The sequence below is a fragment of the Rhyacophila brunnea genome, unplaced genomic scaffold (genome assembly GCF_057557595.1).
Source record: "Rhyacophila brunnea isolate RB1 unplaced genomic scaffold, BYU_Rbru_1.0 scaffold_4, whole genome shotgun sequence".
Classification (NCBI taxonomy): Eukaryota; Metazoa; Arthropoda; class Insecta; order Trichoptera; family Rhyacophilidae; genus Rhyacophila; species Rhyacophila brunnea.
Window position 1 is genome coordinate 10,438,700 of NW_028233068.1, and position 15,443 is coordinate 10,454,142.

The 15,443-nt window shown below is 33.8% G+C and overlaps 1 protein-coding gene across 2 annotated transcripts; it reads right to left on the reverse strand.

Moving 5' to 3' along the window:
- Positions 1 to 2,353: 2,353 nt before the first annotated feature.
- On the reverse strand, positions 2,354 to 12,854 carry LOC147066855 (uncharacterized). Of its 2 annotated transcripts, XR_015071477.1 has the most exons (5): positions 12,784 to 12,835; positions 10,791 to 11,400; positions 7,442 to 7,692; positions 3,800 to 4,533; positions 2,354 to 2,869 (listed from the first exon to the last, which is right to left on the reverse strand). XR_015071477.1 is itself a non-coding variant. In XM_085954062.1 (4 exons), the coding sequence occupies exons 2-4, from the start codon at positions 11,398 to 11,400 to the stop codon at positions 4,336 to 4,338; spliced, it is 1,059 nt and encodes a 352-aa protein (XP_085810188.1). In that variant the 5' UTR covers positions 12,784 to 12,854; the 3' UTR covers positions 3,552 to 4,335. The 2 variants fall into 2 exon arrangements, 1 of the variants encoding a protein (XP_085810188.1); XM_085954062.1 differs by lacking the exon at positions 2,354 to 2,869 and having other exon boundaries at positions 3,552 to 4,533; positions 12,784 to 12,854.
- Between the last annotated feature and the right edge of the window lie 2,589 nt (positions 12,855 to 15,443).

The following is a 15,443-nucleotide window of genomic DNA, read 5'->3' on the forward strand; positions in this document are numbered from 1 at the left end:
ATTAGTAAATTAGTAAAAAAAAAAAAATCATTCTGATAATAATACTGCATAGGTAAAATAGAACCAATTTTACATAGAGTATAAATGGGACTATTAAAGTTTACACATGCGTAGATTTACTGCGGCAGAATACATATTGTTGCAAAAATAAAAGGCAAATGTTAACACTAATTGTCTTGCAAGTTGCAACACTGCATGCGTGGATCACAAAAATTAGTGACCTAACTTTTCATGCGATAGCAGTAGTCTGTGCAACAATAACAAATACTAGCAATACACCCGCGCTGCGCACATTGACATTTTTACCGATGTTTAATTTAAATGTGTCCATGTATTTTTTGTTCCAAGTCATCGATTATTTTGTCATCTATTCGACGGCCGTTATAAAGTTGCTTCTACATTTTCACACTGTCAAATATCACACAACAATTAAGCATCCCGCTTACACTTGAAAAATACGATTGGTGAAACAATCGGCATTTTGTGTGTAACAGTAATTGTCGGGACAGTTTAATTTGCACGCAATAGCGCCTGTACACTTGCATGGATTTGCTGGCACCAATAGCGTGTAAATTAAACTATCACGATAATAACTGTTTACACGTAAAAGTGCTGACTGTCAAGGCAATCTCATTCTTCAAGCGTAAGCAAAACGCGTTGCTGTCATTGTATGGTACTATTTGACAGGTTGTGAAAATTGGTAAACATCAAAAATTATCTGTGCGGTGTGGTTCATATTTTTTCCGGCGGGTTTGCCATTTCATCCTACTGCGTTCCAACTGTCATGAAAATTCAGAAACTGCTGAACTTTTTCAATCCATGCATACAATCTTGCAATTTGCATGATAATGTGTGTTTACAAGTGCATTTTTTTGTTATGGCCGCAATATGTACGGTCAGCAGTAAATCCATGCACGTGTAAACGGGGTATATTACCGGTAAATCGATGCATGTGTACAGGCGGTATTATGTTGTTTTGGACATTTCGAATTACTAAATAAATGTTGGGAAAATGTAGTGTTTTACGTAGGTGGGGATGTATTGGATTTAGTTTTATTCATTTACAACTGGATCTAATGGAGATAATTAAAAATTGATTGTTTTAAAAATCTGCAATCCAGTGAATTTAATATTTTAAATATATATATATATTGTATTTCCCGGAGGACACCCAATATTAAAGTTAATTAAATTCAAAAATTATCAAGAATAAATTGTCAACAACTTTATAAGTTTGCTATAGAACTGATTACCATAATGCATGCATCTAAAATCTTTTGTGGCGGTATAAATTGATTTTGAATTTGTTTTTCTTTATTAATAACAAACATACTGGTATACGTCAAGCAGGAACACAATAAAAATACATTCATAACAATATACAGTTAGGGAGAATTAAACCAAAAATTCACCATAAAACTAAATTATCTAACTCTTAGCTGAATTTCTTACGTTATCGATTAAAGTATCACTTGTCTAGTTGCTATGCCTATTATAATAATGATAGTAAATCTAATTCTATTGTTATAACATTATCATAGAATACTAAGGATGTTTCTTTTACATATAAGACACTTTGGGAATTTTGAATACAGCTTTTATTGCCAAGTGGAAACTGAAAGATGACTATAGAAAAGAAACTCTAAAATTATCTATTATATTCAGGATATCACTGATTTATTATAGTTAGTTTTGTAATGTGACAGTGTGACGATGAAAAAAATTTTCTAGCCGCTTTCTTCTATAGACGATGTTTGCTTTACACATCAATGCCTTTTGGCTTTACTTAGTATGTGGAATCAAGTGTTGATTAACCATCATGACTCAGTCGTTGCCTGAGGGTGCTGTTAAGTCACAGAGAAATCACATCTATTTCTGTAGTTTTTGGATAACATAGCCAACATATATATCTGTGGGCGAAAGAAAGAGGGCGATAAGTCTTAAAAATCTAAAAATGAGTTAAAGATGGCAAATGAACCGTAATACACATATTATGCACAAATGAGAAAAAGGATAAATCAAATCAACACTTCTGAATTACTAAATTCCAAACAGAAACATTTGAGTTCCCATACAAAATGGTCTAAAAATGAATCTTCTTAAGTAACGATTTAAGACTTAACGCCTTCTTCCTTTCGCACACAGATATCGTCCATATATATTCAGTGTTTCCCAAACTTACAACATGCTAGTACCTCTTTAGAGACATAGATATTATTGGCGTACCCCACCCATTTTTTATGACTAATGAGTCTTTTATATGATCTGAGTAGCCATTAGAATAAGCGATTTTTTTCACATTCAATGACATTTGTGCGCTACCATTTTTTATTATTTTACCTTTTCCCCTTTTACAAATTATTTTATATTTGGCGTACTATACATAGTTACTACCGTAGATAGTACACGCTAAAATTACTATGTACGATAATTATAGTACTGTTGGCAATGGGTAGCGTACATCAAATCTTTCAGGTACCACAGTTAGGGAAACACTGATCTATATAATATAACATTATCAAATGTTTGCTGCTACAGTTTTGTCCACGTGAGATTATGTATGGCGTTTGTGAAAACCATAACATAAAAATAACAATGAAACCAGACAAAATATTAAACATTCAAGGTGTTAAATCAATGAGCAGTGATATTTTTCATATCCTAATTATTAAGCAGAGGTAATAGAAAAAATCCAAAAACTATATGGACGCTTAGACATTGTTGAAAATATTAATAATTATGGGTCAAATTTATATGAATCATGTACACTTCCATATTAGATCCATATAAATTTAATTTCCTTTGAGTACTTTCAGTCGACAGTATTAATTATGTCATTTAAGGCGAATCGTCTACCTACCAGAGGCACCTAGCAGAAAAATACAAAGCTTGCAATTTGAGACAATTTTTTGATAATTTACAATTTAAAGTGTATTAATTAATAAATATATATCTTATAACATTAAAAAAATTATATTTTTATTTTAAGTCAAAGATAAACTTACAATTTTAAAAAAATGTTATAAAATGTGAATTTGTTAAAGGATCCCATCTTATTATTACATATTATTTTATGGTCATAAGTATTTATTATTAAATTGGATTTATTAAGTTTTCTCTATTGTTATGCGCCGGCTAGACGGCAGCGACTTGCTTGCGCGGTATAGCGACTTGCCTGTATAGTATAGACTTTTACAGCGCTTTTCGGTTTACGCGAGCTTCGGTTTTCCCGTCATACACATGGGCTTCCCGATATAAACCGGTTTGCGCAGGTAAGCTTGTCGTAAAGCATGAGCGTCTAGCTGGTGCTTTAGAGATGTTTGACGAAGTCATAGTTTAAATATTTTTTTATATTTATGTATTTAAAAAAAACATCGATTTCTATAAAAAAAATATAAATGTGTAACTTGAAATCCTTTATATTTATATCACATATTATATTATTAATTAATACAGTTTAAATTGTAAATTATCAAAAAAATGTCTCAAATTGCAAGCTTCGTATTTTTCGTAGGTAGACGATTCGCCTTAACAATGGGAGTTAATCGTACATTGATACATTTATGGATTAATTTTATTCATGAGATTATTCTCAACGAGGATCCGTTTATTATCGTGAGATAAGAAAGACCGAGATAAATAATTAAATTAATGATAGTATGGCTTTTGATGTGCTATAAATAGTAGAGAAATATACAAATTGAGGCGAAGTTAGGAACTGATCTTCACTCTGCACAGCAACAGAGTACAGTAACGGATGAGATATTGTTTATTCAGCATACTCGATTGTTTCAGAGGCATTGCAGTCCTAAGACTCGAGAAATGTCTCAGAGTATAGGAGATATTTAACACTAATGAGAATGACATGATAATATCCAAGATGACAGCACTTGATAAGCAGCGCTAACTTAAAGGTCTATACTTTCCTTAGGGCCAAGACAAACAGAGGTGCCACAGTTTGCGTGAATTTGCAGTCCCGTATGTCTTGGCTATGGCATAACTGTCATATGAATATTGTTCAATGATACGATTTCCACCAGGTAAATATAAACATGATTTGAGATATTCATTCAGTTCACGGCAATGTTACGTTACAGTATCCGGCAAACGTGGATTAATGCAGCATTACGTTTTACTTCTGTAATAATTCTGTAACTCTGAATACACTATTACTGAAGGTATTTCACAATGAAACAAAATACTAGGGGTAATCAAAACGGGTTCATAACACGCATAATAGCTTAGCCTAAGCCAAGGTTAGATGCAAACTAAATGACACTGATCCATCGAAAATATCCTGTATTTGCTACAGTTTGTAGAAGTCCCGTCAGCCTGCTATCTGTCTCCCCACGTGTGGAACCAGTTGCGGCCCAATGTTCCCAGGTACGGGTGGCAGCGCGATTTGTGACGGGCGAGGCTCTGCACGTCCGCCTCTGTCGCGTAGCATCCTTGCTCCGGACAAGGCAGGCGGCCTTGCTTGTCCTGGTGGGCTTCAACCAGGTGTAAGGTTAAATGTCGTTTCAAATAGAATACCTGAAAAATACCATATGGGCAATGAATCATTGAGATATCGTTTGTTTTATTTCACTATTGTGCAGCTGAGCTTTATGAATATTCAAACTGACAGTATTTAATGTCTGATTTCAGTGCATTGGGGTGTCTATAGTAAAGACAGCGAAATCAGATCTGATTAGGTTTATTCTAGATTCTGAAATGATCATACCAGCAAAAGGAAAAATGAATTCTAAGCCCAGATTTGTAATCTAGTACCATCAAAGAAGTATTTAGTCAAAGAATTTGTACTACAGGGAAAGAGTCTTTTACACTATTTATATTATGAGATTTCAGCGCATTTACCAAACAAATGAAGCATGGTTAAGTTGGCAAACTGCAGGTATTAACACTGCTATGTTGGCATTTCTCATTTTTTAACTGAAACAATGGCTGTTAGTTTTTGGTAGCCATTGTGTTTACTTACTCTCATGCAGTTATATTATATTCTAATAGTAGAAGTGTGGAGTTCTTTTCAAATGAACCTGCGCATCTATTCTGTACACAATACTGCTTTCGGCCGCTACGGCAGCTATCTAGGGTAGGTTTGTATCGAAGTATTAGCACTTATTGTAACAATTTCAATAAGGTAATTGTAATTGTTACAATAAGTGCTATGTTTTAACAGCACCTATCTTGGCTATGCTAAATTTTAGAGCGAGATAGACAGTTTTGACTATTTAGACGGCTAACTTATTGTAATTGTAACAATGAGTGCTAATACTTCGATACAAACCTACCCTAGATAGCTGCCGTAGCGGACGAAAGCAGTCCTGTGTATAGAATAGATGCACTGTAATGCAAAGTTATATGTAGATAACCTAAACAGGGGTCCTCTTTTTTGCTTTACTTTCACATGTTTTTCACTAAATAAGTGTAGCAGGTTTTCTTAATTTTTTAAATGGCCGATAACATGACAACAGACCACAGTCAGATGACATTATAATCAATTATTCATTGTGCTAAAGATATACCATCATAAATCGTCTGGTACTCGAATTTAGAACTAAGCTCATGGCAGTATAAGCCCAGTCGTATATTGAAAATCGTCTCGACTGGGATAATAGTCATAAATCAAAACTGAGCGCAACATGGAACTTTCTTATGTGTGCCCATGAGAGAGCAGTGATGTCACACTGCAAGCCAAAATGAATGACAAAATGCGACATTTTGGGATTATACCTGTGCTGCATGTCGGATGATAATAGTTGTATGTGACTCCAGCTGTTTTTTTTCAAACTAAAAGGTTGCAATCATGCGGTATGCGGCGGTAAATTTAGTTACATGTGTTTTGTGAATGCCAACAAAATCACATCGACATATTCGACATGTTGTAGGCGGACGAGTTTAGATGTGAGAGCCGGCTAAAAAGTATTGAATCATATGTCAAATAATGTTAGCATGTGGCCCCCTCACTCGGAGGACAACTTATACTGGAGAATCTATAGTTAGTTTTTTTACAAATTAAAATATGATTTGGCTTCAGATTGCTGCTCTCACTTCCCATTTCTTCTGCCACATCTTTTAAACAGGCTGCCACATCTGTCCCAGCTTAGAATTTGATATGCGTCAGGATGTTTGTTTAAAATAGCACCATTTCAATTTTGCAAACATAAAAATAACCATCAAATCAAATTGGACAAAAGGTGGCTGGTTTTATATTGTTTCATTATGTGCAATCAAAACTAAAAGGATGCAAAACCCCTGTATTCTAAAAGAGATAATTGACATAACGATTATTAACATTTTGGTAATGAATGTTTTGATAATTAAAAGCGTGATACAGAACCATCTGGATTATCTTGGCAATAAACACCATCCAGAGTTGCTAATGTAGCTCGACTTAGGCGTATCTCGACCGTATTTAAAATGGTTTCTTTCAGAGCCACTGCCTTTTTTCCGTAGATTTACTACATGCCATGACGTAATATTAATACAGAATTAATGGGAACTGAAATACCTAACGGGTGTAGAGTAACAGGCAACCGATCTCAAGTGTGGAAGAATATGGGATAAATTTAAATACGTGTCAAGAATACGTTAATATGCTTGCCTTTCGTTCTGACAACTGCTCTCAGTTTATGCACTGACGCTCATTCAATATTGTTGTATTTGAAGGTTGAAACACACACTATTGCATGTCTATAATGTGTGTTTCATTTTTGTATGACACTCACACATTCAAAACTCTGCGTGAAAATGTATTATAGCCTATCTGAATTCAATTTACTAATCTGTTCTGTGATGGATACTGTAGGCGAGACAATCTAAGTTGCTGATATTGGCTTCTTAAAGATAGGCGCGTATCTTAGCTCTTAAGTATGGTTCTGCACCACACTTTTATTGTCAAATGATGCATTATAGTAATTATATTTCCAAAAAAACTTGATATTATTGTTTGCGTTTATTGATGTTAAAAGGGTATATTGCTATCAATAACAATATTTTTTGATACACCAAGTCCATGGGATATCCAATATAATAAAATGCTTTTCATTAAAGCAATCATAAGTTTGAATCCTTTTTCACGCATTAATCCCCCCCGACCATGTCCGATCCTAATAAGATCATATGGGTAACCAACAGGATGGAAGTTTTTTTATTTTTATGAAAAATTGATGTCAGCCACTTGCTCAACCTACTAGGTGCATACCCTGACTCAAACACAAATTGAAAAACAATATGTGTATTTGTCAGACCCAGGATTCAAACCTGGGACCCACGGCGCTATAGGCCGACGCTTAAGCCACGTGGCCACCGTGGGATAAATAGATATGCGAAAACGGCTCCTAACCTTTTTTAAAATTAAACGTGACAGTCTTGTACACATTTAATCCTCAACACCTGAATTGTACAGTCGACTTGAGAAATGAAAGTAATGGATAGATACCTCGACACAGCATTCACATGGATAGCATCCAGCAAGATCTTCGACTCCGTGTTTGAGGCTCTTGTGTGCTTGCAGACCTTTGACGATTTTGAATCCCTTCCGGCAGATGTCGCAGTGGTGCGGTAGCGCGTCCCATTTGGCCTGCTTCTTGCGAGCCATCCGGCTGCGCCTCTCCCGGTACGGCTCGTCTGGGAAGAATTGGGCGGGGTCCAATTCCACAACGAGGGGCACCAGGCCTTTTATTTCGGGCGCTGCAAAAGATAAATGCACTCCTATACTATATTATGTAAATAACACAATATTTCAGGATTATCAGATGACATTACGATAAGTAAGTTGTTAACGATCATGACTGTTGTAGCTCGACTTTTTAACTTGATTGTTGATAGTTCTTTGGTTAGTAGCAGAGCATAGACAAAATTGAACGATTTATTGTCTGCGGACTTTTGGCTCCTCAATGGAGTGGCTGCATCAAGATTAAACGGTTACATATCTGCACACGAAAAAAAAAGGTCGATTAGGTTGAAAAATGACTATATTATGGTAAATTTACGATAGTGCGCACATGCGTTAAGGAGAAAAGAGAGATGAGCAGTGTTGCCATCTTTTTCTATGCTGATTATAGTACAAAGGCGTAAAAATTATAGTATTTCTAAAAAATATGTATTACAGGAAGATTTTTCGTCTTGAATCCTTTAAAATTATAGTATTTTGGTATATTTGGCGTAAAATTATAGTATTTTACATTTTTCGCGGAATTAAAATTATAGTACTGTTGGCATCACTGGATGAGTACAAAAAGCAAAAAATCTTATTTTATTTTACGTTTTTCTTAGCTCGTATTCTTATTTGTCCGGTACAAATCTTGGAATCGATTTTTTACTAACTTCCCGACTAGACATTTGAAACTTTTAGAATATATCAGAACACGATGCCAATGCATCTTTTAAATACTTTTAGCCATCTTTAAGTAGAATTGAATTCATTTTCAGTTAATTCTGTTTTGTATGAAAGGTTATTTCGACACCATTATTGGTTGCTAGGGGTCTGGGGTCCTAGCAACTAAATTATTAATATATACGTGCGTTACTATGGAAATCAATATGACATGTCAAAATGACATATCAGTATTATTTCTATCAAGTACAAATTTTTTTGATCGTTTAAGCTAGTCAAGTCAAGTTTATATCGTCGCTGAAACAACACCGCGGAAGTCAATTAATTAAAATTTTCAGGGGCAAACAAAAACCGTCTCAAAAAATTGAAAATTGATACCTTTTAACTTATTTTATTTTTGTGTTTAGTTAAAAAAATGTTTTTTGGTATATTTGTTTTTGTTTTTTTTTTATTTATAAATGTTTTTGTTTATAAATGTTTTTTTTAACTAAACACAAAAAAAATAAGTTAAAAGGTATCAATTTTCAATTTTTTGAGACGGTTTTTGTTTGCCCCTGAAAATTTTAATTAATTGACTTCCGCGGTGTTGTTTCTTAAGCGACGATATGATTCAACAGAAAATTTTAAAACGTGGTATATAAAAAGTTCTTTTTATCTTGTAATTATTTAAAATTGTGATTAATTAATAAAATATTTTTAAATTGGCAAAATTATGAAAACTGTACAATATAAATTCAATAATAAAATACACTGAATGGCGAGGAGTGACATCCCTAGGAAAAGTGTCGCACTTAACCATACTAAGAAAGCAATCCTCTTTCATTTTTAGTTTTGAATTATTTAAAAATTTATTAGGTACCTACTTTTTATTTCGTTATTTATTTTCGCCTATCCTACAGACAGATAAACCAAAAATCTTTAAATTTACCTCTAATGGGATTTTTTTAAAGTATCTCCACTGAACCTAGTCCACCAAACAGTGGTGGTTATAGATGTGTGGAGGTCTGTGACGCTGACAGGTTGATCACTGTGAAAATTATGCCTGAGCGATAAACCGTCATTACAATACAACAATAGCAATGTTGTCAGAATTTTTTATGCTTCGATCATTTTGTAAACTAAGATGTGTGATTGCATCGTTTGCTATATAAAAAACCGTCCATGCTCTCAAATATTTGTATTCGTTCCTTCATTCCGACCCTATGCAACGTATGACCTGCCTACCCCTACGGGATGTCACTGAAGCTGAGCTATGGAGAAGGCTGTCAGACGGCAAAGACATGAGGTGCAGATGAAAATAAAAGAAACTAAATATTTTTATGGTTGCGTTATCAGTGGTTTTAAATGAATAAATGTGCATTCCGTATTCAGATGACAATGTTGAAAAAATGGTGATCCTTTGTGTTGATAATCGATTTGTTAATAATTAGTACAAATTCATTAAATTCTGTGTTAGTTTATTTTGATCATCTGTTGATGACTCTACAGCCTACTATGGATTATATGACATAATTTAATATTGTTATTGAGTAAAGGAGACTGGGCTTGCTCAGTTGTGGATGTTGCCAGCGTAGGTTGGGCGTCTAACTTCTCTACTTAGTGTGTAGCAGTGGCGAGGAGTGGAGGTAGGCTGTTAATATTTGACATCAAAATGGTGCACACTAAACTTCGTTAGTCAAACGTATTTGTTTTAATTGAACTAAAACTACAATGTTAAGTGTTTTTTAGTTTTTAAAATTATAGAAGAATATTTATTACTTAATATCTATTATGGTTTGATTTACGCAAGGTTTAATTGTATTTTAAAAACTAACCAACACTATCTGCAATTTGTAGTCTTAGTTCAATGAAAACAAAGACGTTTGCCTGACAAAGTTTAGTGTGCACTATTTACTTGGGCTTCGAAATAATATTTTTTTTCGTTTCGGTTTTCATTTCGGTTCAAGTAAAAAAATATATATCGGTTCAGCTCCGAGTGAATAATTTTTAAATGTTTTTATTTGTATTAAAAATTTATTTTCTACCATAATTAGAGAGAGGAGAGCCGGAGCCATAAATTTTTTAAATAATATATAATAAATTATTAGAATTATGTCGAGATGCGTCACAACAACTGAAGTGGGGAGTAAGATCATGTAACGCACGTATTTGAACACCGATATATTTTTTTCGGTTTGGCTCTGGTTTTCCAGTTCAACGCCCTGCCTATTTATGTTGGATCTTAACAGCCTACCTCCACCCTTTGCCACTGGTGTAGCATGTTTCTATAGCCTGTAATAAGTCATAATTTTAGTTCACCTTGAGAGGCATAAAAATTGAATACATTTTTCTACATTAATTACATTAGTAACAAACTCCATACAATATAAAATCCACTATGAAATTCATTACCCGTTACATTTGATAAGGCATGCTTCAGCTAACTAATCATAGTAATGTAATAATAACTTACGAGGTGTATATTTAATTTCGGTATAAGAAGCCTCCAATGCGTCTAAGCTGTCTTCGGTCTGCTCTTCATCATCATCCGAGGGTTTCTGCCGCTTCGTGTACTTCCTCTTAACCCTATCGACTGGGGTTTCGATACCGTAACCGCTCAACAATTCAATAGGGACACCTTTCTTAAATTTATTCTTAGATCCCTTTTTCCGCCCGCGGCGCTTGGTAGGGGGTTCACTTTTCGCCGTAACCGTAACCGCTCCATTAGTTATCGGTGTTATCGTCAAACCACTGTTGCCATTTAATAAATTATTGTTTTTGATAAACGATGTAAATTTGTTGCCAAATGTTTCTGCCGGTTTGCTGTTGACGTATGATATCGAAGTGTTGTAGGGTTTTGTGATTATCGGCGTGCTGTTATGGTATGCCTGTATCCGGTGAACTTTTATATTGTTGGGGAAGGGAGTATGATTTGGTGTTTCGGAGTCGTAATAATCGGAAGAGTTATCGTCTTCTTCCGAAGAGGGGCAGCTGTTGTTGACGGATGAGTTGACCAGAGGATCATCGGCGATGCAAGCGAACGGATCCCCCAGAGGGTCGTCTGAGTCCTCGGTAGCCAGCATCTGAAACGGGTGAATGATATCTTGAACAAGGGCAATAGGAGATAAGGGGAGTGTTGCCATCCAAACTATGATAAATTATACTATTGTACAATAATTATTTATGTTCCAAGTAAAATATACAATAGTACTACTATAATAATTATCCATCACACATCTGTGGTCTGAATCAATCACAAGTAATACTCCGTTAACACGTGCATGGATTTACTGCTGACAGTATGTATTATCGCGACCATACCACGAAAATGAACGTGTAAACATGTATTATCATGGAAGTTGGCAGTTGGCAGTAGGACGATTGATAGTGGTGAACCTATTTCATGTACGAATAAAATAGGATTTATTGCAATGCCTACTCTTGTTAGGTTCTTGACTCATTGCTGTGATTTATATATTTTGACTGACATGTCAGTAATAGCCATCTGAGGAACTAAAAATCCCCCCACGCTTTCATATGGCCCTGCCCACCACTTAATACAAATCCCTCTATTTCACATAGGAACATTTTTTGTATACCATCTTTTCACACAGCATACACTGTTCTGATGCATCAGCTACGATATAGAAGAATTACTGGAGGATAAATTTACATTCCACATTCCCAGATCATAAATATAATGCAATATTTTTATTTGTCTATTTCAAAATGCGTTAATGACATTAAAATATTTCTAGCTTTGTCAATACAATGAGAATATTACATCAATTAACAGTACTTCAGGAGCATTTTTGAACAGGGTGTTTACCCAACTTAATTCAAAATTTGAAAGTTATTAGTTTATTAAAATGTAAATGAAATTTTATATTTTCAAATCAATGACAGTCCAATTATGTTGATTTTTTTCGTAAGTAGCGTCAGGTACATGTAACCTTAAAAAATGATTACTTAATATCAGTAACATTTTATCAATGTTTGTAAATAGTAAACATTTCTTTCAATAATCAATCCCCGAGACATATTTCAGTGTTGATTACGTGAAATTTCCGAATTTTTTGACGAACAATACGTAAAAATATCGATTAAAAAAATTGGCATTTTTTAATAGATTCATGTCAAAAAAATTATCACTAATTAACAATAGTAGTTATGCATGTTGTATAATACGCAAAAATACGTAAATTTAGACTGATATTAAATTGAGGATGTCGTGAAAATGCCATAGTGTGTTAAAATAGTTTAAATACTGTTTAATTAATTCAATTAAAAATGAAACCCGAAAAAATATCGATAACCGCTAACAAAATGTTTTTTTTAATACCGATAATGGAGGTTTAAATTGAGGCTTACTTAGCTCGCATAAATTAAAACATTGAGTAAATGTATTTGAAAATGTTAAAACACGATTATTTGTAATTATTGTGTGTTTTTTAATGTTTTGTTACCTCAAATTACCGGTTCGGCACACGCTAGCTGACAATCAACAACTATTGTAGCAAACTGTCATTGCATCCATAGACGAATAATGCCCCTGAGCAGACTGCCATAACTAAAAATATATTTTACCCGATTCAACACCAGGTAAAATAACAATTATTTTTAAATTAAATAAAAACAATCGAGTTATTATTATTTGACGTAAAAACCAGAAAAAATATTTATGGAATATAGATATATTTTAATAATAGAAGACGAGTTGAAATAAATGGGTTTATCAAATTTAATCATTGATGTATGTACGAGTAGGTGTGAAAATTAAAATGACCACCAAATTTTCTGAAGTTTAGTCTGCCAGATCATTCCAAAAAAATTTGTTCTTTCATAAAAAAACAAATAAATACATTATAAATATGATGGGAAAATGAACTCTACCTGCATTGTAATATGGGTCGATTTCCAAACTACGTTTATTTGTATAAGTACATCATTATGATTTTTATCTCACCAAAACCTGATGGTCATCTTATAAATACACATTGTAGGTATGTAGGTATCTACTTAAAACTGAACTTTACCTAGATTCCAATAAAGATGATTCTTATATAGACTGCCAGAATATGTCTATACCCTTTTCTGGAAAAAGTACTTACCTACCTACCCATTTTTTTCTTCAGACTTTGTATGGAGTGGTGTATCCTGTAGATAAGTACTTACATTAATGTTTCAAATCAGGGCTCGAAATGACCGGTCGCCGTTCCAGTTTATAAACTTCCGAAAACCATCGCTCTGTCTCGTGGACATATTAATTTGATTGTCTAGCTAGATAATGCCATATAATAAAAAATGTAACATACTTATTGTTATAAAATTCACATACTATTAGATAACTATGTTAAAAGTATCGAGCGCTCCGGTTTGTATAATATTCCATTTTGAGTGCTGGTTCAAATTCTTTGCAAAACTAATATAGGTTTTTGTAGATAACAAATTAGATTAGTTGATTTTTTCTCCAGATTTAATTCAATCGACAATAGGTCTTGAAAATTGACAAATTGAATGCCAGCACAGGACAGGGAAAATTAATATTAATTGAAAAATATGGAAGATGTTCAATCCCGCCGAAATACCATTGAGAAAAACTGCGCATTTTGGGAAAGTAGGTATTTTTGTCTGGTAGATCACTTTGAAGAATTAGGCTCCGTTCACATTATTCGGTTTTGACCGTACGGCAAAAAACCAAAAGGCGACATTCTTTTAGTGGCGTGAAGAACTTATTGCCTATTCGGATTTTGACCGTTCGATTTTTTGCCACATGGTCAAAACCGTATTAATGTGAAGCAAGCATTAGATTTCAAGGTTCAATCCACCAGATAAATAATTACTGTATTAGTGGCATAACTACCTAGCCTGTCAATGATAAAGATGTAAACATGAGCACATTGTCCCGGCAGTACACTGGGAGAAATAGTCTCCGAATTGAAGCATTTTTTGCTTAACATTTTTATTACAAAATAATAATAATGCATCTTTGAAATAATTTATTGATTTCAGATATGAAACACCGAACATTTAAATTATTGAGCGAGATCATACTCAATAATTTTGCAGCATTGCCAATTTGTGTTGTTCTGACAAGATCTAGCATTTTGCATAGGCATCTAGTTTGCAAAATACACATCTGTCATATAGCGTTAAATCTATCATATTTCAACACAGCAAACAGCTTAAATTTCTCATAAACAAACTAGAATCTTACACCATGTTTACTGGAAAACCATCAGGTTGGCCTTTTGTACCTTACATTTGAACAATAAAATAAATATATTCGTTGATCACAAAACAATAAATTATTCTTTATCAATCATTATTCTAGTGAAAACAGTGTTCAAAATTATTACATATTTATTAAAATGGTGGTTGCTAGCAACGTTCCCTCTAATTTTTCTATTGTGTGTGCGGATCATCAACGCATCTGTGCAGGGTTGGTGTCATCCAGTGCGGTAAATTTACACCCCCCCCCCCACAAACACACATACAATCACTTTTTTAATGACAAAGTTTAAAATTTAAGTCAAAGTCCGACGAATTCGAACACTGCTTTTTGGCACGAACACTTGTTTAAAAAACATTGTAAGAACTGAGGTGTTTTCACAATAAGGACTACTATGAGTCTGTACTGACAATGTTTCTTGCATGTTGAAACATGTCAAAGACTAAGAAATGTAGAGGATCCGGCACATAGGTGGTCATTGCTAAACACTAAAATACATATCTTTTTTTTGTATACTTTGGCATTCTATAATATGGTGATCCCTTCTTGAAACTTTCTTTTACAATATTTTTGTGTGAGAACTGTGTGGGGGATGAAAACATGTGTGTGGACATATTTTGGTAGGTGTGCACGCGCACACCTTAGAGGGAACATTGGTTGCTAGACTGAATTTAGTTTTGATAAAATCTATGATTCAGTTACATAATTTATTTTCTCAACCCGATTGGCATATTTTTGTAAGCAACATAGTTGGTTTTCTCTGTATTGTTTTGAAATATTTTTTTTCCAATATTCATTTTTCAATTACGTACATAGTTACTGTATAATTAAATTTTGGGCTTAAACCATTCACTGCTGACCAGTTAATTACTACTTAATTATTATGCTATTAGT